This window comes from Alnus glutinosa, chromosome 14, assembly GCF_958979055.1.
Source record: "Alnus glutinosa chromosome 14, dhAlnGlut1.1, whole genome shotgun sequence".
NCBI classification, from domain to species: domain Eukaryota; kingdom Viridiplantae; phylum Streptophyta; class Magnoliopsida; order Fagales; family Betulaceae; genus Alnus; species Alnus glutinosa.
In genome coordinates, this window is record NC_084899.1 from 1,303,883 (window position 1) to 1,330,097 (window position 26,215).

Genomic DNA, 26,215 nt, shown 5'->3' on the forward strand with positions numbered 1-26,215 from the left:
TAAAATATTGGTAAAAGGCTAAAAAAAAAAGGGGGGGAGGGGGCAAATAGCAATAAAAGTTTCCCAAAAACCATTACATATAATTAAAATAATATTTTTGGGGACTCAATTGAAAGTTTACACGTAGGAAAGTTAAAATAGTTGGCTCGTTCAGGTGTGTAACTTTTGAAAAATTATAAATATTGAGAGAATTTAATTTTTAAAATTATATTTAGATGATTTAAAATTTGAAACAAAATTAAAAAAAGTTCAATAAAATCTGAATAAAATTTGATATTTAAAAAATATTTGAAAATTAACAAATCACCCAATCATGCCATAAGGATCTAAGTTTCAGGATTAGTCATCTACAATTTCAAAAATAAATTTTAATTTTTCAAATTATATGAATTCAAGTCGTTTTTTACATTGAATAGTGTAAAAAATGTTATATATTAAAGATATGACATATAATCGAGGCAACAAAAAAAATAATAATTTCAAAAGGCTTTTTTTTCACTTTTGAGAAATACTATTTAGTAGACTACTATATGACTGACAGTGAAAATTAACTATTAATTTTTATTTTATACAAGCCCATTTCGATCAAAAGATTAATTTTAATTATCACGTCATTTCAATCGTATGGTAGTCACATAAAAAATACTAAATAACATTACTCTTTTAATTATTATTTGAATAACTCGTGTATAGCTCATGTGGGAATAGGAATATGCTCCTATCAATTTCAAAGACAATCTATTTCGTGTATTCTCTTTTTACATTTTTATGGATAATATTATTCCTTCAACAATATTAATTAGATCTCCTCCGGTTCCAATAGAGGATTCAAATGTATTTATGTTTTGGTCATAATTTAAAGTAAATGTATAATAATATAATTATATATATATATATAATCAAGTCTTTTTAAAAGAAATTAATTTATCCCCCTTGAAGCGCGTAAGATCCCCTGCGGCACCGTATAATCTCTCTTACTTAAGGTACCAATCATTTCGTGACACGTACAAAGACAAAAACACCAGAGAGTGCTATTGTGCTGCTCTCTCCGCAATCGCGGCCCACGCGTAAGGCCTACGTGGCGTATATCCCACGCATGAACACTGATGATTTGGTGTAACTTTCCCGAATTGCCCACATTATCGATAAAAGAAAGGAATGCTGCTAATTATTCATTTGTCATTTTTTATCTTTCATGCTTTTAAAATCATCATTAAATTAAAATTTAATAATAATTTATCTTAAATTTAATAGTAATTTTAAGAGCTACATTAATTTTGAAAGAATAAAAAAAAGATAAAAAGATGATATATAGAATTACTCATAAAAATAATAATAATAATAATAATAATTAACAATTTCCAAATTAGAAATGTATATATTAACACAGTTCAAAAAGATATTTTATCCGTGGAAGAACAAAATTCATTCTCTTTCCCAATAAATCTGTCTCCATATAACACAGCAAGCACAACCCACTCTTTGTCTCTGTGATACGGTTTTTGCGTAGCAAAAATGTCGAGCAGCGAAGAGCCTGTGGAGGACATGAATGAGGATTCGTTTCAGAAGGTGAATCAGAGGTTTAAGGATCGGTCTAAGGTAATTGGTTAATCTGTGAAATGAGAAATCTACTGGTTTTGAATCGTGGGTTGTGTGTTTTATTGGTTTTTTTTTGCGATCTGGGTCTGTTTGGTTTTGTAGAAAGTGGCTCAAACCAAGGAGATGTTGTCGAAACAAGCGGTTCAGACGAAAGAGATCCTTTCCAAACAGGCCGTTAAGATTGCCAAACAGGCCGAGGAACACGAAAGGTTCATTAACAAGGTGGTCTTTCCGTTTCTAAGATAAATAATTTGATGGGGTTGATTCATTGATGTCACTGTGTCTATTATGTTTCCGTCATTGATGTTGCGAATCTTGCGATGTACATAAACTACGTTTAATCATTTTGGCGTGTTAATATTTAAATTGGATGTCACTATGATTTGCGTTTTGATCTCTAGGTGACTCATCTTTTGGGAGTTCTCGGGTTTGGCGGGTTTTGCTTTCTGTTGGGAGCGAGTGAGTATAGTTGTTTGATTGATAGAATTCACTACTACAATTGCTGTTGAGAACCTTATTTTGATTTTTTTGATTTTTTTTTGTTTGTTAATTCTTCTTCATCAGGACCCCAAGCTATTCGCTACGTATATTGCTTGTTTTATGTAATCTTTGTTCCTCTCCGGTGGATATACTATCGGTTCAAGAAATGGCATTACTATCTTTTGGTAAGCTTTTTACCATATCTTAAGAATTTGTTGTATTACTTAAGTGTATGTATTCATTTTTTTATTGATTTGTAAAGCTTAATTGGCTCTTTAGGCAATGGAATTTTGAGTTCTGGTGGTGACAAATTTCTATCATATTGTTACTACAAGTTGACCTATGGGTCATTTCTATTAAATATTATTAGTGCAAGCTGGGGGGTTGGAACCAATTTGGGACTGGACTAGAATAATTTTAATTTAAGTGATATATTTGTGTGCAATCATGAGATTGCACCCATGATTTGTACATAGTTCAAATTGAAGGTCTGCTGCAAGGGTGATGAGAAGACCAACAAAGATTCGGGTTGAGGTACTGGGAAAAGAATTCTTGGCATAACATTTAACAAAGAGAGTAAGGCTACATATTACACGCCCATTCCACTGAGCTAATGTAGCAGTGCCATCAACCCTTGATTTTTTTTTTTTTTTTTTTTTTTTTTTTTTTTTTTTTTTTTTTTTTTTTTTTTATAACAAGGGCTAATGGGAATTGTCAAGTCAGCCCAATGGGATGGGGGTGTGATGGATGTGTTGTATGTAGCATTACTCTTAAGAAAAAAAGTGCAGAATAACTGAATTTGTTTTTTCTTTTCTTTCATTTTCCCATTGTTTGTATTGTTTCTTAACTTCGTAGTGGAACTGAAAACCATATAAGAAGTTAGAAAGAGGATAGGAAAAGGGGTGGTAATTTGTGAGGGGATTTTGAATAAGATTTTGGTGTAGGGGAACTTCCAAATCTCTTTGTATATCCGTTTTACATTAGTTAGCCACTTCATAATTTTAGTTTTGCCCCATTAATCCAAAGCTTCTAGAGATCATCTTATATACTCATTAAGATCTCAAAATTTTGGATTGCTATACATACATGCATACAAATTTCATTGTTGAAGTACCCTAAGATGAAAAATGAGGAAGTTGCTTAATTTTTCTTGTCTCTCAGGATTTTTGCTACTATGCCAATACAATCTTCTTGGTCGACCTTCTTTTGTATCCAAGGAATGAAAAGCTTTTTATGGTTTGTTTCTCGTTTGCTGAGGTGAGTGTGTAATCCGGGGGTACTCTGCACCTTTATTGGAAATTGATTTACTTGTCCACTTTTGTCTCATTTGGATGGTACTGCAGGGGCCGTTAGCATGGGCATTGATTGTTTGGCGCTGTAGCTTGGTTTTCAGTTCTCTTGACAAAAGTGTTAGTGTCCTTATACATCTTTTACCCGGTAAGTTGGACCTTCTTTGTTTAAGTGGCCTTCTTTATACGGTGCCTTTAAACAAAATGGTCTATTGATTTTCAAGTAAATTTTTTTTTTTGATAAGTAATTGCAATTATATAAAAAAACGCAAAAAAGGTGCAACTCTTATACACGGGAAGTATACAAGAGAATCCCTAACAGGGACGAACAGAGAATAAATTTGAAAATTCTACATAAGTAAAAGCACTCAAACTAAGATGGGGCGCTATCCAAAAATATAAAGTATTGAGCAACCGCTTCCGTAGCTCCACCATGGATGTCTCTATATCTTCAAACAGCCAAGCATTCCGCTCCCTCCAAATACACCACAGCAAGTATAAAGGAGCTAACCGCCAAGCCTTTATAGCATGACCACCCCCAAGCGCCGCCCCCAAACTATTTAGCAACTCCAACATCGTACGTGGCATAACCCACTCAACCCCAAATAAAATAAGGACGTAGCTCCAAAGAGCCTGGGCGACCTCGCAGTGAAGCAACAAGTGATCAATAGACTCCCCACTCTTCTTACATAAACAACACCACTCAATTACTATCACCTTCCTCTTACGCAAGTTATCATGCGTCAATATTTTGCCCAAAGTAGTTGACCAAACGAAGAAGGCCACCCTTGTTGGAGCCTTAACACGCCAAATATTCTTCTAAGGGAAATACGGGACAAATGGGCCATCTTTCCTAATAAGCTCTTTGTAGAAGGATCTCACCTCAAATAAACATTTTTTAGAGGGATTCCACACTAACCTGTCACCCTCCCCATGTCGAGCCGAACTGTAGTATAGACAATCGAAGAAAGAAAGGACCATATCCAACTCCCAATCTTGGATTTGTCGCGTGAAGAGAACATTCCACTGAGTAGCACCATTATGTACCACCAAATTATCTTCTACCGTCGCGTCTTTATTCCTTGTTATACTAAAAAGAGCTGGAAAGCATTGCTTTAAGGATCTATCCCCACACCACCAATCTTGCCAAAAACTAATATTTGATCCATTCCCCAGTTCAAAACAAACAAAATTACGAAATTCCTCCCACCCCCTCCTTATATGTTTCCATACACCTACTCCAAATGAACCCGAAGCCTCTTTCGAACACCACCCCCCCTTTAAACTCTCAAATTTGGCATCAATCACCAAACGCCATAAAGCCTCTCTCTCCCTACCATATCTCCACAACCACTTACCCAAAAGAGCTCGATTGAACTGGATGAAATTGTGAACTCCCAACCCACCTGTATGCAAAGGTGTGCAAATCTTGTTCCAATTAACTAGATGAAATTTGGTCTTGTCACCAATGCCACCCCAAAGAAAATCCTTTCGAATTTTATCAAGACGATTAGCCACCCTCACTGGAATAGGAAACAATGATAAATAATACTTGGGGATGTTGAAGAGCGTACTATTAATAAGAGTCAACCGGGCACCCTTCGACAAATACATCCACTTCCAACCCGCCAACCTCCTTTCCATTTTCTCAATAACACCATTCCAAATAGAGGTGGACTTATAAGAAGCATCTAACGGCAAACCCAAATAAGTCATAGGCAAAGAAGCAACCCGACATCCAAAAAGATTAGCCAGCCTTTCGACATCCTCTACTCCACCATTAGGAACAACTTCTGATTTTCCTAAATTAATTCTCAACCCAGAAACTGCCTCAATTTACCGTATTAATCTATATATATAGTCACATTAGTAGCTATGCCTGGCCAGGTAGACAGTTAGAGAGACCTTCCATTATGATACTTCTAGAGTTCAATGGAGATCCCTGTCTGATCATGGGTTACTTTTAGTCTAACCTGGGAAAAACCTACTGTGCCACAATATCAGCCAGAACACTAATGGAGAAAAAATTAAAAAAGAAACGTTTCTTGTTTTCAGCTCGAAATTGAGACTGAAACTTGTTCCCTTTAAGGAATCTATGTAATTGTCAATATAGGAAACCCTATTATCCGGCGGTCAGGGACTTCAACTTCAAATACAGCCACCTACAGCTAGTGTACTGTAGAAGTACATCCCTTGTGGTGTATTATTAGTAAGTACTAAGATGCCTAATGCGATACTTTCTTTTCAGGTCTAGTTTTCTTTACCATTCGATGGTGGGATCCATTGACCTTCGCAGCCATGCACCCGGAAGGAACTTCTCAGAGAGTTTCTTGGCCGTATGTAGAAGACAAATCCCATCTTTGGACATGGCTGTTTGTGGTTCCGTTAATTGCGTATACCCTATGGCAGGTTCTCTATTTTCTCATTGTCGATGTCCTGCGTCGACAAAGGCTGTTAAGAGATCCTGAAGTCATGACTTCTTACAGGTAGTCAACTCTCCATCTCTGTCTCAAAGTATCCCGCCATTGATGTATGGTTAGAACTGTTTACAAAGTTTAATTTGCTGCTTTCTTTTTGTTTGATAATATTTTGCACTCCCCTTCCCCAATTATTCTTCCATTCTACTGAGTTCTTGGTTTGGCAGGGAACTCTCAAAAAAAGCACAGAAAGCAAACAATCTTTGGTGGCGCTTAAGTGGTTTGCTTGGGGATCAAAATCGCTTGTTCATGTACATTCTGCTCCAAGCCATATTTACTGTAGCAACCATGGCACTCGCTGTCCCCATCTTCTTGTCATATAGATTGCATGTGATTTTCCAAATTCTCAAGGTTTCTGCATCTGTATGGAATGGTGGAAGCTTTCTGCTAGAGGTAATGCCTAGGCAGGTGATTCTCAAGGAGCAGAAGAAATCTGAGTTGCAGCCAACACAACAGCACGATCAATCCTCAAATGTGATGGAAAACCATGAATGCCAATAACTCTTCTAACTGAGACCGACAAGTCCTGACAGTTGAGTGATTTCCCAAGTAGTCACATAGACAAACCAGTCATACTTGGTAGAACTTACTTTGTTAATAGTTTTTACGTGTGTTTTTAATAGTTCAATGCTAATGATTGGTTTGTTAAGTTGGATCCTGAGGATGTGAATAATTTTCATTTGCTATATATGCACACCTTTACAGGGATTGGATTTTTGTACAACTCAGATTGGCATCTGATCATGGCAAGGCTTCGGGACAGTGCATCACTGTGTTAACTCTTACTTCCCTAATTTAAATTCTTCCATTTAGCAAGTTAGCAATGTTTTGGTTGTTTCTTCCCCTTTTTGGCCGTATGTCCTCAGATTTCCAACCCGATAGTGGATTTCAAATCATCAAATTATCGCAAAGAGAAAGGTTATATACCGCACATATTTCACTACGTTGACGTAGAGTAATGTTAGAAATTATATTTTTTATTTTTTTGCTATCCCACAATATGAATATGGCAGCCTCAACCATCCTTTGAATTTTTTTTAACAAGGATTAATTCAATGGTTAGTTAAAACTTCCATATTAACATTGTGGAAATAGTTATAATATAAAAATGTGATTTCTAATATGACTCTTATGCTTCGTTTGTTTCGGTGTAAAATGGTTTTCGTCGTAAAATAGTTTTAGGGAAGTCATTTTTCAAAAAAAAAATTTCCGTCGAAATCATTTTCGGTGTTTGGCGCGTACGGAAAATTACAAATATTTTTTATATTTTAATTTAATCATATTAATTAAAAAAAATAAATTTTATTCCCAAAATAAAAAATGTTAATATAAAATAATATAAAAATATTTTTTAATATTTGACAGATACAAATTCCGCCAAAGTTGCCGGAATCCAGCAGAAAACGGCCGGATCTCGGCCAGTTGACTGGAAACCCGCCGTTCTGGGAGGATCCCGGCCAAATGGCCGGTGATCCGGCTATCTGGCCGGGATTCGGCCAAATTGCCGGAGACTCGGCCGCTCTGGCCAGACTGGCCGGAATTTGGCATAGTATCTCTAGAATCCGGCGATGTCTGCCAAATTTCGCCGGATTCGGAATCTGGCTTATCAAAATCCGACAATATTCAACTGCTTGAATGTAAAATTCGACTGTGTTGTTTAAAAAAGAGTTGACTGCATCTACCATCTAAGGAAATCATTTTCAGAAATTTATTAAGCATTTTTGATCAAACGGAAATCATTTTCCGGTTGACCATTATTTTCGTCACTACCAAACACTGAAAAATACCGAAATCATTTTACGCCGAAACAAACGAAGCATATATATATATATATATATATATATATATTCCTCCATTTGACATTTGTCTTTAGGGCATATAATTTTTTTGTGTTTCTAATAAAAATACATGTGAAATACCTTTTGAACAAAGACTGCTACTTTTCACACTCCAGAAGATAAAAAAAATTAGCCAAACATATTACATCAGCCAGTATGAAAATTTATGTGATAAATGAATGTGAAAGAAACATCATCTTCAATAAAGCTGACTCATTGCTGAGATACATCTGAGAAAATTCTATATGATATTAATTTTTTTTTTTTTTTTTTAAAGAAAAAAAGAAAAAGGTTATTACATCGCTTTTAAAAACAAATTGCTTTCACATACAACAAATATTGGCCTATGAGATGCATTTGCAGTTGCTAATTACAATAAAAACCCTCACTACAAGACCTGAAAACCCAATAAAGAAAAGAAAGAAAAGAAAAGGAAAGGCCAATGCCGGTACGACGGATACCGGACACCGATGCCCCATAAAGCTGCACATGATCACATTAAATCGTGATATGGCATCTTAACAAATACCCCTGGCGTTGATATAACGCAAGGGGGAAAATGAATTGACCCAGAAGCTAAACCAAGACACCTCTGGGTTGATGTAGTATGTACTATACACATGAATGACAAAAAAGAGTAAGATTATATGCACATGTTTAGGAACATCGATTGATGATTGATGTGCGGCGGATCCCACAGGCAGCGATGAGAACAAGATTTGAGCAGCCAAAACCATAATCATGAACATCACTCTGCGCGTGGAAGCAAAAACCCAAACCCCGAGTTTTCACGAATTAAGGGAGGAGGATCGATGTCGGCTATATCTACTTGTTGCATTGACTTGGAGATGTCATCCACAGAGAATGGGATGCTGCATTAATATGTATATAATGTAAATAAACACATAATAAATTGTATATAGGAATGGAGACAGAAAATCGAGTGAAAAGGAGGGTAATGTAAAAACAGTACCTTGAGTCATCATCTAATAGGAACGAACTACTCACAGCATTGCTAGAATCCTCAGTCATCATAACTCTCATGCGCGAAATAACCTGTAAAATTAGAGAAGAGTATCTGTATGACAATGACATACACCTATCTGAAAAACAGAACTTTCAGCAACCCAAAGGCAAGGAAATAGGTTAAAAACTAAAAGCTATTCACTGCTAATCAAACTCAACTTACATCCGAAGACACACTGTGTGTGCCATATTTGTCATCCCAATACATTGTACTGATCCTGTATAACTGTTGTATGCTGAGCACCTGAAGAAGCAGGCAAGGAGCAAGCAATAACATTGAGAAAAAGAACCAAGAAAAGAAACATGAATCAAAGCTTAGTACTGAGAAATTTTGCAGAGAAGAGGCACTAACAGGACAAAGTTCCTTTGTTATTTCATTCAAACTCTTCTTTGGTTTTTGATGTATGACCTGAGTTGTTAAGAAATTGAAAGAAAGGAGCCGGTCAGCAAATATAAAAATAAAATTACAACTATGAGTTATTGGGTATGGAAGGCTGATACAAATGAAGCTTACTAGGAATCCAACAGCCTGCCTGATATGCTTCAGTTCATCCCAAGCTGAGCCTGCATACTGTACACGAGGATTTCAGTAAGAGAAATGAAAGAGTGCAGGGCATAAAGTTCACACAATTTTGCATAGTGCTCACATCCTCAGTAGCCTCGTAGCACCAGTGTTCTAATTCAGCCAGACCCGCTTTTACATACTCCCCATTACTGAATGAACAACACTCACGCCGCAAAAGAAGACTGCAGCAGGAAGGAAAATTTTGTTTTTTTATAGGAATTGACTAGTAGCTTATGACTGCAAGATAAGAATAAATGCAATGGAAGAGAGAGAGAGAGAGAGAGAGAGAGAGAGAGAGAGAGAGAGAGAGAGAGATTGGACACATCTACCTGTTGAATAGCTGAACATTGATGAATGAGAATATCTGAGTGAACACTTTACGGACTAAGAATGGGGGCACCTGTGATGCCAGACCATATTAGAGAATAATCCTGTTCCAACAAAGAAAACAATTGCAGACATTCTAGGTGAAACTGCAGAACTCACATAGTTTGCTTTCATTGTCTTCAAAAAATTGTCTAAGCTTTTAACAATGCTCTGCCAATGAGCAATTAAAGCTTGCTGAGCAACGGCATTAGCTTGGGAACGCCCTTTCACTAAACTTCCCCGTGATGTCCTGGGTGCCTGTGTAATATGGAACAAACAAATGAAAAAATGAAGAGATTTTTGCTTGTTATCCTACTTGTTATTCCCTTCCCTCAAGAAGTGGGATCAACACATCAAAAGTAGTGATCATACCCAACAGCTTTTGGAGTGTCTGCATATATAATGACATGTATGGAGATGTGTGTGTTAGTGTTGTGAGTGATTTTATGGCACATGGACAAAAACTCTTATTTTCCTTTTTATTTTGACACTTTGAGGATGTCATGAGCTGCCTCATCATCTAAACCATGGTTTTTGACCTTCCAATAAGGACAACAGAAGTCGGGATTTCTCCACAGCATTTAAAAAAGAGTTGTCCAAAGGTGTTCAAATGAATGTTTCTAATTTTGCTAAAACAAGAACATGGAAATATAGTGGATATTATGTATCTACTGATACTGATAATGCTAGATCACTATAACAAGCCATCATTAGACTGCTTCAATCAGTTGCCTTTTACTGTCTAGTGAAAGTAATATCAATTGTAGCATGCACAATAAAATAATATTAAGCGCTACCTGGATACATAATCCAAGTAAGGGAGAGATCTCTTTCTTTAGATTGTCTCTTATCATTCCATATATCTTCTCAAGGAAGGCAGTAAGCTGCTGCTTAAACAATAATGCTGGATACTTGGCCTCAACTTGCCGCAAGTCATCAAGTCTACCAAGCCCTCGTCCGTTGAGAAATGATGAGAGCCCAGCACTTTGAGGAGATGCCCTTAAACCCTAGATTTCACAAAGAGGGGAAAGGAAAAGTAGGAAGAATAAATAAGAAACGACAAGAAATAAAACCCTGGAAGAAACATGTATGAGGTTATATGATCGATTCATACTTGAGACACCCTTCCGAAAAGAGAAGCTGTTGCAGTTCTCCGCCGTTGTGGAGTCAAGCTAGCTGCTCCACTTGCTTTGAGAGTGTGTTGTAGGAGAAACAATAAAGTTGATGTATTACATAACCAATAGGCTAACACATCATTATTATCTGGGACCTTTGATAAATAAAACTCACCAGCATTAGAAACATGAAATGCTATTTTGGATAAATTTCAGCATAGAAGAGTTGAAACTTGAATATAATTCGGCAAATGGACAGATACATATCTTATAAAACCGACAAAACTGAAACTTACCTCTAAGGCTGAAGCTATTGATTGAATGATACGATCAAAAACACTAGTTCTTTCAACTTCGAATGACCTCCAGTGAAGAAGGCATTTGTATATGACACAAGCAGCAATTGGTTTGCCCCCAGAAAATCCCAAATCTTGAGATATGCATTTGATCAGAAGCTCCTGGTTCTCCTGTACCACAAAAGCAGAGTACAAGAAACAAATCAGAAAAAGAAAAATAAATACCAAACAAGATTTTGACTATGCATCTGAGATACATATCGTTCACGTTACGTAGGGGCACCTTACACTTTCATTTCAATAAACTTTTAATTACTTATAAAAAAAAAATACATATCGTTCACGCATGACAATGGCCACTTACCTGCTGCTTCTCATTAAGAGATTTCTGTGGTTTTTCCTCTGATTCAGGTTCTCGTGCATTTGATATAGCAAGAGTCATATCCTGAAACAAATAAGAGACCATAAGAATTAACAGTTCTTCCTCATTAATGTATATTATCAGAAGGAACAATGTCCTCTTACTGATGCAACCTTGGCTTCTCCATTCTGAACATTCCCATTCTCTGGTGTTCTCTGTAAAATTCAAGAAACAACACGTATTTCAATTGATTAGTATATTATAATGAAAGGAAATTATAATAAATAGTGAAAATTCCATTGATACCTGAATAATCACAGTCTTTGATCTCGCAGACAAAGGTTTCCCAGTTGGTGACAAGGTCAGTGCCTGCTGTCGAAGTACTTGATTCTCCGACTCTGAATTGGAAAGTTTCTCTTCTAACCTGAATAATAATAAATATGCCAACTTCAGAAACAGTTTAAAATTTTAGCAAAAGAAATATGTTTATGCAGGCAAAAGAGAGAAAATGAGATGCTCTTGCTCGCATGCATGCAGATACGCATGGGATGCTCTCTCTCTCTCTCTCTCTCTCTAAAAGACTAAATTACTTGACCATAGTGGACAATTAGGATCCAACTAATGCAGCTGGACTCAACTAAACAGACAGAAAAGGTGGGTTGAGTCGATGAGGTATGGAGTCATTACTGTAATCACTATGATAACAATACTCGACAACTATAGAGTTTAGTTCTAAAGAGTGCTACAAACCTCTGCACAGATTCCTGAAGCTGATCCACTTTTTGCTCTGCATCTTCAAGTTTTTTAGCCAGCTCAGCATTTCTAGCCTCAGCATCTATAGAAGCTTTCCCGGCCTCCTCTGCTGCCTGTCTTTCTGATAGGAGTAAAGCCTGCACAGTGAGAATGGTTCATTAAGTCGGTGGAATCCACAGGTTCCATCTCTAAGTCACTCATAGTAAATAATGCTAAACGCGATAATGAGATGACGATATGATATTCCTGAAGTGGTGGAATGATAATCACATTTTTTGGGTTCTAACCATCAAGTATAACACTATGCTAAACTCTACCCAACCCCTTACCACCCGAACCAAGGGACAACGGCAATAAAAAAAGTGGTTATTATGACTACCATTTCAACTTCAAATGATTCCAAGCATACGGGAAAATGGACAGCTTGATCAACTCAAATTAAGCTAAAGATGAAATCCACATGCATGTACCAAGCTGAAGGTTCAAGCATGTCAAGATTGGTCACATAATTATGCAATGCTCATCACAGAAAATTTAATTTTATGAAAGAACATGCACTAGCTCCAGCAATTGGACCTTCTAGTCACTTATCCATTAAATAGACATGTCCCTCAAGAATCATTATAACTAAGCTGTTCTAGTTTAGGAAAACATGGCTTTCATTTGTTCATTTTATTATATAGATATCACAAATTCAAAGAACAAGGGAGGAAACCATATATATGCATCAACCATTATCATCCAAGCTAGCTGGATACCTTTAAACTCTCCACCTCAGCAGTTAAAGAATCAATCTTCCCTGTGTCTTGGACTACAACAGGAGTCTCCTTGATGACTGGAGGTGCTTCTTCAATAGCTTTCCGAGCTGCCTCTCGTTCTTGGATAACCCTGGCATTTGCTGATTCTACTTGAATTTGCATTGCGTGCAAAGTATCCTGTAGCTTTGTAATTTCCTGGGCTTTTTCCTCTTCCAAATCGGTCTGTGTTCAATTTAACATAAAATTAAATCATAATGCAAGTCAGTTGCAGTGCGGATAGTATCACCAATCCAGATCATACCATACTTGATATTGAATTACAATATTAAATAAAATAAAGTTACCCTTAATCTCTTCTCTAACTGCAAACGCCATGTAAGTTCTTCCACGCGCTTTTCTAGTTTGTCTTTTGCTTCTTTTAGCGCCCCAGTTTCTCTAGCAGCCTGAATTGATTTACACCAATAGTTACCACCTGAATTTATTCCTCATACACAATGGATGAAGCATTACATCTTAAGAAATATGATACCATTTTGAGCTGTCTGAGCTCTCTCCGGGCAACCCTTTGTCTCCAACCACACTGAGTAACTAGTGCAGCCTTCTGGAGACTCTTATAATAAGAATATGCTATGTAGCAACGCAAATGAGCCTGCAATCCGCCAACAAAGCTCAATCACTCAATATTACATTCTTTAACAAGTTTCACTCACTATTAATTCTATGTAGTTACTGGTTTTGCAGCATGCATATAACACTTGTGAGATCTCATTTTCTGCATTCTAAGATAACATATTCAGAAGATTAGTGATGACAGGACCTGGACAATAATTGCTGCCTTAGTTTGTTTTCTGAATCTGAATTCATTGCGAGCAGTCATTGCCCTTAACCCTGTCTGCAATGTAATTGCAGACAACCACACTGTTAAGTAGGATTTCCGGACAATGCATCTTCGGAAATTCTTCTGTATTGTCAGAGCTGCCGCTTCTCGGCGTAGTTGCTCAAAGAGTTCGCGGGCCAATATACCTAATTAAAATTGAGAACAATGAAATTGGTTATAATATGGATCTGGATTTTGATGGGCTAAAAGAAGCAGTTAATAGAATAATAATATGTACAAGGTGGCAAGGTGTATGTATCCCTAGTTAGAAATGGTATGTTATTATTTCTATTTAAATAATGCCATCATGACTATCTCCAGCATAATTGGAGAAAATATGTTATGACAGACCATAGAAGCTTTAAGCACCATAAACAATTATCTATCTTTACATCCCATCTTACTCTTTTTATTTTTTTCCTAAGCATTACATCCTATCTTGATTATCGAACCCCCCCCCCCCCCCCCTCCCAATGCACACATGAACTAACTCGCACACAAGCACATGTGCACATAGTTGTGAAAAGAAGGAAAACCATAGTCCATTTATCAGAAAAAATAAATAAATAAATAAATAAAGGTTGGGTGTGGCTTGAGCTTGAGCTAATATCTGTTCAGTAAACTTTGAGCTTGGTTGGTTGAGTTTGAAAGGACCAGGGAAAATACTAGAGGAGGTTTTTATTGTAACGCAGTTTCAAAATCTGATGATTAGACATGTGGCTTTAGAAGAAAGGACAAGATATTACATTATATAGAATTTCCAAACTAATATAAATTGCAAAGGGAAAAAAAAAAGCAACTGAAGTCAAATCTCTGTCATTAACTATGACCAGATGCTGAGAATCGACGTACTATGCAGCATTGATTCAAAGAGAATTTGAAGATACCTCGCAAACATGACTGCAATTGAATTGCAGCTTTACGTAGCGCGACGAACTCCTTGCGTGCAATATATGTACGACTTTGTCTTTGAATTATTTTAGCTGCATTTCCAAGCACCTCTGCTCTTCTAGCATCCAACTCAGCCATCTGACCAGCCCTTAGGAAGACTTTTGTCTTGCCTATCTGTGAAGCCAACAAAATATGACATCAGAAATACACAGATGGCAAAATGCCTCACACATAATGCTGATTATTGATAAATAACTAAGCAGGACATGTATATATGAAATAGAACAAGTATTTGGAAACCTCAAATTACAACTTCAACATGTGCTTCACTTTGAAAAGACATTTAGAAATCCAGTGAGATTCTTAAGACAGTGAGCCAGTGTCAGGCAGCCCACCCTGCAGCCCCTACTAGGGCAGGGACACAAGACTGAAAATCACGGTAGAAGCAAGGATGGTCCACACCTACCTACTAGCATCAGGTAAAGGACAGGTTTGGGTCTTGGTCAGCCCATGTTGGAACCTACTGTGGGTATATACTTATTTTAACGTTATCTCAAGGAGAATTTCAAGACTTTTTGAACTTTCATACTGTGAAGGGAAGTCACATTTTTAACCTCAAAAGTAGAACAGGAAATGGCACATGATGAATTGTTGTCAGGTATCATCTCTCTGTCACTCATTTTATTCATGATTGACATAGGTGTTTAGCAGTGCATGCGAGAAAGGAACAGACAAACAAACAGTATTGACGGAATGTTGGAAAAAAATCAGAAACCCAAATTGGGACTGGCTCTATCAGCCCCAGGTTGTGATCTTATCTAATCCAACATTGCCCTGATGCAGGTTTCAGACAGGGATAAGTTGTCCCCATGGCAGACAGGGTCTGGGAAGGGCCTCCTTGTCTCAAATCAACCCATAACCATACAGTAGCATTATCAAGATAAGTCACAAGGAGATATGTGAATTACCTGATAACCTTTCAATCCTTTTTTATCCATAATCATTTGGCATGCAACTTTCTCATCGTGGCTGTTCATGAAGAAGTAATAAGAGTTATTTCAGAAGCAAGAATGGTATGTACTGAGAATAAAAGGACTTAAAGAAGAAAAGATGAAGCCAGAAAAGAAAGAAACACATGATGTGCCATTAACCCTAGTTAACTTAGAATTAGGGAACTAGGCAGTGGAGCCATAAAATCTAGAAAACAAAAGATCTAGACTTACTTTCCTTCCAAAACTTCTGGAGCAAGAACACCAAAGCGATGAAGAAACTCATAAAATGTTCGTCGAGTAGGATATCCAGCACAGCTAATTCTGATTGCCTCAAGAACACCCTACAATACAAAATGTAGACACATGAAATTTACTAACTGGACAGGATTTTAAAACAAAAATGTCAAGCTTTGCAGGTTTCACCAAATAAATTATGTACAGAAAAAGAAAAGAAGAAGCCAAAGGTATAGTCAGATTATACTTACACCACAGCGTAATTGTTGGATAACATTGAGACTCTCAAAAATAGCAGGTTTGAGAACATTGTTTGGCTTCACACATCTGATATAATGAGGTTCTGTTGAACTCAAGGTTTCCATCAAAGATTGGAGTTGTAACTGCATTTTTGAGAACACATCTCACTTAATTGTCAGAGAACAGCAGATATCCAGAAAATTGAGTTAAGAATGTCAACAACTACATATTACATACTTAAATTTGATTCAGGCATATACACAATTCAATGTATCAAAAAGTTTCCTACAACACCCACAAGCTTTAAAAGATTGCGCCACTCTATCTAGAAGTATTGTTGCATTTTAAAAACGGGCTCTAAGTGACATCATGTTCATCAAGTGCGACAACATGACAATGTCATGTTCTGGCATGTCTGTCGAGTCTTAATTTACTCCAACAACATGGTTAATTCTATATAAAAAAAAAAAACTGTGTTCTAGATCAGATCCCATGGCCTTCCTTCTTATTGATTTCCATAAATATAAGTTTGTAGATAACACAAGACTATCATCCACCAACTGAGATTTACATGCTTTAGCAATAATTTTGAACTGAAATTGAAAGCTGCAAACAGGAATTTTCATTGAAAGGAAAAGGACAAAAAGAAAAAGGCAGTGTCAACACCATTTCAAATGAAGTACTAAAAAGAGATGATATAAATAAATCTCCTGGCTGCAAGCCTCAAAAGTCATGGAATGAAAAAGTGACGAAGAAGTCAAAGGGCCACAATAAGGATATACCTAAAGTTGGGGAAATTCATCAATACTGCTTGAATTTTCTCTACCCAACATGTTTTTTTTTTTTTTGACAAGTAAATAGAGTTTTATCGAAAGCGTAAGGCGCCCCTAAGTATACTGGAAGTATACACAAGAAAACGCCTAAGAAGACAGAGAAAAACGAACAAGAAAATCAGAATAGCTAATCGACAAGGGTAACAAAAAGGCTACCGTCCAAAAATACAGCATATGAAGGAACGAGGCAACAATATCCTCCAAGGAATTCTCCATGTCTTCGAAACACCTAAGATTTCTCTCCTTCCAAACACACCAAAGAATGCAAATTGGCACAATCTTCCAAACCGTAGCACTCCTTGGCCTTCTAGCCTTCCACCAACAAGAAAATAAGTCGATCACTCTTCTAGGCATAACCCAAGGCATACCAAACCAAGAAAAAACATGATTCCACAAAGTGGAAGTCACATCACAATGAAGAAGAAGGTGGTCCACGGATTCCCCATCTCTCTTGCATAAGTAGCATCTATCCACAATGATGATCTTTCGCTTCCTAAGATTGTCCACTGTAAGAATCTTGCCTAGGGCTGCCGTCCACGCAAAAAAAGCCCCCCTCGAAGGAGCCTGAGTCCACCACACACTCTTCCAAGGAAAGCGTCGACCTTCAGAGCCAACCAAGGAGTTAAAGAAGAACTTGACCTTAAACACACCTTTCTTGGAAGGGACCCACCAGAGCCTATCTGCACGCTCTCGACAAACCGTGGTTGAATGTAGCACCTAAAAGAAGGAGGCAAAGACATTCACTTCCCAATCATGCACCTCTCTAACAAAGCTCACGTTCCACTGAATAGAGCCGCCCAAAACCTCTATATTATCCGCAACGGAAGCATCCTTAACCCGAGCAATACCAAAAAGAACAGGAAAAGCTTCCTTCAACACCATATCCCCACACCACAAATCATGCCAAAATTTTGTCCTAATCCCATCCCCCACCTCAAATCTAGTAAAACCAGAGAAAATCCCCTACCCTTTCCTGATATTCTTCCACAGCCCCACCCCAAAGGGACCTACAAGTTCGCGGGAGCACCACCCACCCCACAAATTGCTAAACTTGGAGTCTACCACCACTCTCCACCAAGCATCTCTCTCAATTCCATTCCGCCACAACCATTTGCCTAACAAAGCGCGGTTGAACATCAACAAATTCCGAATACCCAGCCCCCCTTCTGAAACTGGGGTACACACCTTCGACCAACTTCCCAAGTGAAATTTAAACTCTTCACGCATTCCACCCTAGAGAAAATCCCGTTGTAACTTCTCTAAGCGAGTAGCAACACTCCCCGGGATAAGGAACAAAGACAAAAAATAAGTAGGCACATTGGCAACAGGTAACTCTACCACCCTTGGAGAGGTATAACCTTTGCCAACTAGCCAGTCGATGCTCTATCTTCTCAATAATCCCGTCCCAAATATGAGTGGACTTATAGGAAGCCCCCAAAGGAAGACCAAGATACTTCGCCGGCAAAGAAGCAATCCCACACCCTCTAATGTCGGCCAGCCTTTCCACTTGATCTACATTCCCCACAGGAATTAAATTTGACACCGAAGTTACTGTTATAAAACTCTGGTCAAGGTTATATTAGTATTTCTTTCTGTCCTAGAAGCTGGTTAGTTGGTCTTGATTATGTATAGGCTTTATTTCATGGGCATCCTTGGGTAAATTTTTATATGGGTCTTTTAAATCCAATGATACATCCAAGTCCTACGGAGTGCTAGCACTCACATGCAGCCCATATAAATATTTTGAGGTTAATGAAGAAAACATTTGAAAGACAAATAATATTGCATGCTCCATGATGCATCTTCTCTTGGGTCTGACGCCGCCTAAAAACCGTGGGTGTTATGCTTAAGGATCCCAGCATGATGCTAGGTTGATTTTCATACTTTTATTTCTGCTTCTCTGTGATTCCTACCTGCTATATTTCAGCCTCCACAACATTAATCCTTCCCCATCAATAAACCCTTCATCTGAACATCCAAACACTGAAAGAAAAAGGCGCATGCAGAGAATTTGTGACTAACTTCTCAGTCTTCAGAAACCATCAAAATTTATTAGATTTTGATCTCAAACCTGCTCTTCTATGTCAGCTAAGTTTCAAAACTGTACTTTATTGATTTTAGCTCTCTCTGAGATGCATGTGAGACTAGACTATCCTATGTCAATGCTATTGATAACATCAGGTAATTGATACACTAAGCAGCCATACTTGGTGAAGGTATTCAAAATAATCTTATTGCCCATGGTTCCCCATTCCCCAAAACAAATCCGAATATTGTTAACTTCCATCTACTTTCCAATTTAGGCAGAATTTACAAGTGTGGAATAATCATTTGGACAGGGGTTAATTATGCCATTCTAGTAAAAATTTGGCACTGTTCTAAAGTCTACACAGAACCTGAGATGCAGGAGTATCTTCATCTGCATCAAATTATCTTTACCCTTGGCCCAGCTGAATTACTTGTCACAAAGCATAGACTTCTATTTCAGGGTCATTAGTTATTTTTCTTCTTTTTCTATGGATCATAAATTTGAGTTAATTGTAACCCAGGGATCACTGTAAGCCATTTGAACTTCAGCAGAATAAAGCAACTCCTAATACATTAACTTGATCCAGATGCTCCGCTAGGAGAAGAACAGCAATACCTTAAAGCGAGAGCCAATGGAAGAAAATTTTGATGACTTTGATGATTCCTCTGGAAGTGGAGGAAATAGACCTGCCACAAAAGAGCACTTGGATGCCGTCAACAGATCCTGATGTTCTGCCACCACATAATCTTTGTTTTTATCGAGGAACAGATCAGCCAGATAGATTACCTGGAAAAATAGAAATATTTAAGCAAATATTATAGCGAAGTACAGATAAATGGAACACATATAACAGGGAAAATATGTTTACCTCTCCTGCATAGTGAGATATAGTAAAACTAGTACGAGAAAGCTTAGGTTTGATAAAGCGCTTGTGGTTTTTGAATGTCTGATACAGCTTCTGAGCAAATGTTTCATGTGTAGATTTAGGAAACATGCTGTGTTAAGCAATCAAACAAAAATGAGTACAAAAAAAATAATAATAAAGAATTTGAATTGTGCAAACATGGCTAGAAGTGTGTGGATATCACCCTAATCATAATGAGACTTTCAATCATAAAATCATGTAAAGATAAGAATTCAAGCCCATTGAAGTTAGAAGCAATGATGGCTAAAGTAAAATGAAATAATTAGCTGCTTACCAGGCTTCATCCAGAAGTGCAATAATTCCTCCAGGTTTCTGCAAATAAGTGAATTAGTTGTAATGAGATGATACATCAGAAGAACAAGAGAAAAGTGAAACTTGGTTATAAAGAAATATAATGCAATTGGTAGCGAGTATGACAAGCATATAAAATGTGTTGAGCAAATGATATTCTTCAAATGAGCAGAACCGATACAAATAAACACGATGCAGCAAGCGACAATAAAAACACCTTCTCGATCAGATCCAAAACATCCTGGTTATCAACAAATTCTATGTAACTCCAATTGATTTCTTCTTTCGTATATTCTTCTTGTTCCATTTTGAAGACATGCTGCAAACGTGCAATTACCATAAAAGCTATAGTAAGCGCAGGTAGAAATTTATCCAAACTAGGGAGCATGAATTATGCCAGGAGTTGCCAAACCTGATTGAAATGCTGTTGCAGTTTCTCGTTCGTAAAGTTGATACAGAACTGCTCAAAACTATTCAACAAAGAAATTTGTTGGATATACGGCTAGATACATTGCAAAGGATATTAAAATTTGATTGCTTACCTATTATGTTTAAAACTCTCAAACCCATAAATATCAAGAACTCCAATTAAGGATTTTGAGTTTGGATCTTGCCCAATTGAAATGTTAATTTTGTCCACAATCCTGTAGACGATGATGACAAACTTGTTAGAACCCAAATACTGAGCAAACGGGACTTAAAACACATTAATTTGTTTGTTCTTTTGACAGTCAATTTCCTGTATTACTATTGATGATTATATCATGTTGAGGGGGCATGTGTGCGCACACAAATACAAAGGGGCAATGTTAAAGAAATCCCATTACCAATCAAACAAACGAGAATAGATGGTTTTCGCAAAGGCATCCCTGCTGCCCAATGCAGCAACAGGATCAAGTGTTCTTGTAATAATCTCTTCTGGTGTCACCATTGCACGCTTAATCAGCGCTTCTTCCAAGTTCTTGGCATCACACCTACCATAAAACATAAGTCAATAAAGGCGTATGACTCCAATATATAACCATTAAGACATGCATCACAAATGAAGAAAAAGATTAAACAGGGCGTACTTAAGCAGTTCAGCTGTCACATTAAGATGGAACCTAGACTTCTCATCTTTAATGACAGAAGAGTCAATCTCCTTTCCCTTTGCAAATTCAATATTTCCAAGATGCAGAATAGCAGCTACAACCCTAAAAATGGCGTCCTGAATAGAAACTTTTATTACAAATATTCTGAATGCAATAGCAAAACAAACCATTTCTTAGAACTACTGGGCAGACTGACCTGCTCTTCCTCACTGATTCCAACTATATCCATAGCCCTTCTGGTTGCAAGATATTCATGGGCATCATCCACTCCGTCCAGCTCAAAGCAGGTGGATTGATTCAAGTAATGGAAGGACTTAGGGTTTTCCAATCGATACCTCTCTCTATCCTGAAAATTAAGAGAAACAATGACGATAGCTTATAAATACAGTCATAGCCACTTCATTTGAGAACATGGGCAAATTTCAAAAACAAAATAGAGCATAAATACCTCAGGTGGTGCTGCACAGAGAAGGTAAAAGCAATGGTAGTTTCTTTCAGGATCTGAAATTTGGCAAACACGAGATCTTTCAAGCAAATAAGTTCGTACAGCAGCCCCAGATATCCTCCCACTCTTGTCAAATTGGATCTCAACAAATTTACCAAAACGACTGTGTTGTGATACCAGGAAAACATAAAGTAAGATAAGCTCCTTTACAAGTTGAACTCATGTAACCGACATTCATGAACAATAACTGTATTATAGCTCAAGTACGATAGTATATCAAAATAATCGCCATTTAAGAACCCAGAGTTTCCAAATTTGGGACAGACTAGCCAGTGAGAACAATTTAACCATGAACCGATCCTTGGTCCATTAGATTCAACCACCAATATTTTTTCCAGTACTGCTCAGGGCAAAAGAGAAATAAGGGGGGAGGGGAGGGGAGAGAAATGACCTTTTCATCTAAACCTTCCCTAATCTCCTCATATACTAATGTAGTGACATTAGAATGCACCTCAAATATTGTATGGAGGCATAAGATATTTTATTTTATAACTGTCAATATTCATGGGTTGTCCAACTTTTGCCATCCTTTGCGGGGAAGTTGAGGTGGTTAGTTCGAAATTTACAGTTCAGCCTCTGGACAAAGTATTAGAGCAGTGATTATTTTGACAAACCTCACATTAACAAATACTCACCTTGAGTTGTTGTTCCTAACAGTTTTGGCATTGCCAAAAGCTTCAAGAACCGGATTGGACTGTACAAATTAATCAACCAGAACACACCAAGTCAAGCAACAATTCCATCCTCAAAATTTACAGAAATTTATCAAAGCTTGCAGATAGTTTCAGTAACTAGAGTTCTAAGCCAGAAAAAAAAAATAAAAAAATAAAAAAATAAAAAAATAAAAAAAAATTGTTATCTTAATCTTACTTCTAGAACTTGTTGTTCAACTGTTCGCCCTTCTACTCCAGATCGACCCCCGAGATATGCAAGATAGCGCATAAGCATCTTTGTTGTCTCAGTCTTACCAGCACCACTCTCTCCACTAACCAGAATTGAGTTGCTCTTTCCTTCATTGATCATTGCCCTGTTAAAAAAAGTAAGCAATAAAAGCATTAAAACAAAAGAAAGTATGACATCTAAGAATGTACATGTCCAATACCTGTATGCAACATCTGCAACTGCAAAAACATGAGGGCTTAGCTCTCCAAATCCAGCTCCTTTATATTGCTCCATCATGTGAGTATCATACAAATGTGGTAATCTTTGAAATGGGTTTACAGCGATAAGGATATTTCCAGTGTATGTCTGGGAAGACGGTCAAAAAATGGTATAATAAGACTATCTGCAACTTTCCTCTTTTATTTGATTCAAAATCTACTTTATTACATTAGTCTACAAAAGAGGGGGAAGAATATGTCAAAAATCTTACATAAATTTCGTTAAGTTCATATCGAGTCGCCAAGTTATGCAGAACTCCTGGTTCATGTAAATAAGAGAGCTTTGTCATGTCATCTACGCCTCCAGGAGGAGCCTCAGTGTCCTTTGGAAACACTTTTGAGATATTCATGACAACCTGCATCGTCTTTTCTAGTCAGTGAAAATTATAAAACCATAGATCAGAATTGTTTAAGTGGTATCAAATCATATGAAGGCAACCAACCTTCAAATCAGACGATAACTGAATTTATAGAATAACCACTAGATTAAAATTTTATCGGTACCATTCGACCCATAGAACCAATAAATTTGACACTAACAAGTGTAGTAATCAAGTTATGGAACAGGTATTTGCCATAAAAGATGTTGACACAATAACAATACTTGCGTCTGGAAGTTAACACAAATTCTATGAAACAGAGTATCTAATCTGACTCACAGTTTTCCCATTTGTACTCCGCACATGAACTTCTTCACCATTTATTCGGAAGACTTCTCCATCAATCCATGCCAGTGATGGATCTTCAACCCATACATGAGAACCTACAATGATGTTATCGGGTCCAGCCTACAAATACAGCAAATTATACATGAAAAGAAGAAGCATCAATCCCAACATCAAGAAATAGTCGAGAGAAGTAAAAAACACAATTGTTATACTAAGAATACTCATAAGGAAATAGTCGAAAGAGACCAATACATGTCATAATACCCAAAAGAGGTTACATATTTGAAAAACAGGAGTTGATTTCAAAATGTTTGAATCATAATCCAAATGCGCACACAGTGGAAACTGTTTGAGATAGCTATATAAAGTATGTCTCGATCTCTTTTCTTCTTCTAGTTAGGTGTATCTTTTGTATACTTCATGTGTACTTGAGGTGCGACTTTGCACTTTTTAATAAATTTTTGTTTGCTTATAATAAATAAATAAATAAGCTATATAAAGTATTTAATCAATAATTGTTGAGCAATATCATCAAGACACAAACATGAATAGGAGAATTGGATGAAGAACATATTACTGGCAAAATAATTTCTATAGGAGATACTAATATGTTTGTCGGACTCTAACCGTATAATAACAATGGTCTGAGAAACCATGAATGCTTGTAACTTCTTCTTCTTCTTTTTTTGTTAAAAGTCACTCCTACTTGACACAATGCTTCTTCAGGCTTGTGACCCAACATGCACGCGAGGCATTCAAAATAAAGTAATAATGTTACCCTTGCAATTCCAAACCACAAAAGATTATGTGAAAAGACAAGCAACTAGCGAGACTAATTGCAATCACCAAACTCACTGATGTGGCAACATTATGGCAGACACCACTATAGCATCCCCTACCTCATTTTCCACCATTGACATATTAGATACCACGAGGCGACAGTTACATATCTCAGCCTCACCTACCACCCACTGCTCCCCAAGGGTTCCATTTCTTAAGTCACAAGTGTTCAATAAGTGGCAATTCTACTATCATGCACAAACTGCTACACAATTCAAACAACTTGAACTCAAAATCCTTAATCTTGAGGCACAGCCATCAACCCCAAATTTTCTTTTAAGCAAAATGGTCAACCTAATCCCATTAATTTCAACCGCGACCTTGCCACACCAGCTCGTACCGATGTCTCATACGTGTCACATATGAAAATGATTCTCTCCCTAATATCTAATTCAATCAATCTCACTACGGAAAAGCTGAATTCAGTTTGTCCCTAAACGTCAATCCCTTGAACTTATGCCAATCACATAGTCATGGAATTATACACTAATTAATCATTTTAACTTCATTCTTGATAAGTAGACTGGGTTTTCTTTGATTTTCAATAAGATTTTTCTCTACCGTAATTACTCTATACTCAAATCCCACAAAGTATATACTAAACCTATAGCTTCACAGGGCATGTGATGAAATATGAATGACTTTGCAACATTGCTTGAGCTTACAGTTTCCCCAAAAAACAAATTTCAGGAAAACAATGAGAAAAAAAAAATCCTAAAAACCATACTAGAAATTATCGAAGTTTTATATCATAATATAATTACAATAAAAATTAAACAAAATAGAGTAACTTCAAGTACAAGCTCATATTTCGAAACCGCCGATTCAACTCAGCCAATCAACGAGTCATAGAAATAAACCAAACAGCCAAACGAAGAAAAACAAAAATACACATCAGATTTTCTTTTCGTATTGCTTTGTAGTTACCATAACGATTGCAGCAAAGTAGCGATCTTCCTCTCTAACTCATCCGAGGCAGGACCGAGTCGAACAGAACCGGACTCAGTGAGTCAGATCGGACTGATAGCTTTCAAATTTCAACGGCAATTTGAGCTGAAGAAGACGATAACTAGAAGAATACAAAGTTCTAGAGAGGTTTTGATATTCTTTTCTTCTCTTTCTTTTTTTTTTTTTTTTTTGGTTTCGGTTTCTCTCTCCCTCTCTCTCTTCAAGAAAAGGAGGTGTGGAGGCTTATATACGAAAAGCAAGTTTGAGCTTCTCTCTGTCTCTTTCTCTCTCTAGAGTTGTTGCCGGTGTGGTGTGTGTATGTGCCTTTCTCTCTCTAGTCTCTAATATTCTTTTTCTTTTTTATATATTACTTTCTCGGAGGTCAGGTGGGGTCTGTTGCAGGGAGGGGCTGGTTGGACATTCGTGCTCTCCACAAACCTTGGTCTAACCTGTCCAAAACCGACATTAGTGAGCTAATTAGGGACAAAAATCTGAATTTTTTGAGTTTTTAGGCACACATTTTCCTATATTTACGGGGCTACCCTCTTTTCTAAATAGCCGCAAGGGAACTGCAGACTTGACGGTCTAAGTATCACTTACAACGTAAATTATTAAGGGTGCGTTTGGAATTGCGATTTCGTAGATAATAAGTGCGATTTTAAACTAAATCATAGAACATAGATCGTTTGGGAACTGCGTTTTTAAAAATTGCGATTTGAAAACGCAGAAAATCTGCTTTTTTAAATCGCAGATAAGATGGTGCTTTTT

The 26,215-nt window shown here is 37.1% G+C and overlaps 2 protein-coding genes across 3 annotated transcripts; one reads left to right on the top strand and one right to left on the bottom strand.

Annotated features, from left to right (window-relative positions):
- Window positions 1-1,404: 1,404 nt before the first annotated feature.
- LOC133857682 (glycerophosphocholine acyltransferase 1) lies at window positions 1,405-6,569 on the top strand. The gene is made up of 8 exons (XM_062292981.1): window positions 1,405-1,599; window positions 1,702-1,821; window positions 2,001-2,058; window positions 2,164-2,264; window positions 3,241-3,336; window positions 3,423-3,516; window positions 5,617-5,854; window positions 6,013-6,569. Exons 1-8 carry the CDS (start codon window positions 1,516-1,518, stop codon window positions 6,344-6,346), a joined length of 1,125 nt encoding a protein of 374 aa, XP_062148965.1. The 5' UTR covers window positions 1,405-1,515; the 3' UTR covers window positions 6,347-6,569.
- A 1,345-nt stretch (window positions 6,570-7,914) lies between these two features.
- Window positions 7,915-25,729, bottom strand: LOC133857353 (myosin-17-like). Of its 2 annotated transcripts, none has more exons than XM_062292592.1 (39): window positions 25,427-25,729; window positions 23,651-23,779; window positions 23,204-23,347; window positions 22,934-23,079; window positions 22,702-22,858; window positions 22,467-22,525; window positions 21,775-21,934; window positions 21,523-21,672; window positions 21,306-21,442; window positions 21,063-21,209; window positions 20,778-20,879; window positions 20,648-20,705; window positions 20,453-20,554; window positions 20,219-20,256; window positions 19,888-20,014; window positions 19,635-19,805; window positions 16,169-16,300; window positions 15,915-16,024; window positions 15,660-15,720; window positions 14,688-14,865; window positions 13,741-13,946; window positions 13,453-13,572; window positions 13,268-13,366; window positions 12,924-13,145; window positions 12,163-12,302; window positions 11,719-11,836; window positions 11,586-11,627; window positions 11,416-11,496; window positions 11,052-11,222; window positions 10,755-10,910; window positions 10,438-10,647; window positions 9,761-9,898; window positions 9,604-9,674; window positions 9,357-9,456; window positions 9,224-9,280; window positions 9,062-9,118; window positions 8,873-8,953; window positions 8,657-8,739; window positions 7,915-8,555 (listed from the first exon to the last, which is right to left on the bottom strand). In XM_062292592.1, exons 1-39 carry the CDS (start codon window positions 25,427-25,429, stop codon window positions 8,432-8,434), a joined length of 4,587 nt encoding a protein of 1,528 aa, XP_062148576.1. In that variant the 5' UTR covers window positions 25,430-25,729; the 3' UTR covers window positions 7,915-8,431. The 2 variants fall into 2 exon arrangements, with proteins under 2 accessions (XP_062148576.1, XP_062148575.1); XM_062292591.1 differs by having other exon boundaries at window positions 11,577-11,627; window positions 25,427-25,721.
- Window positions 25,730-26,215: the final 486 nt, after the last annotated feature.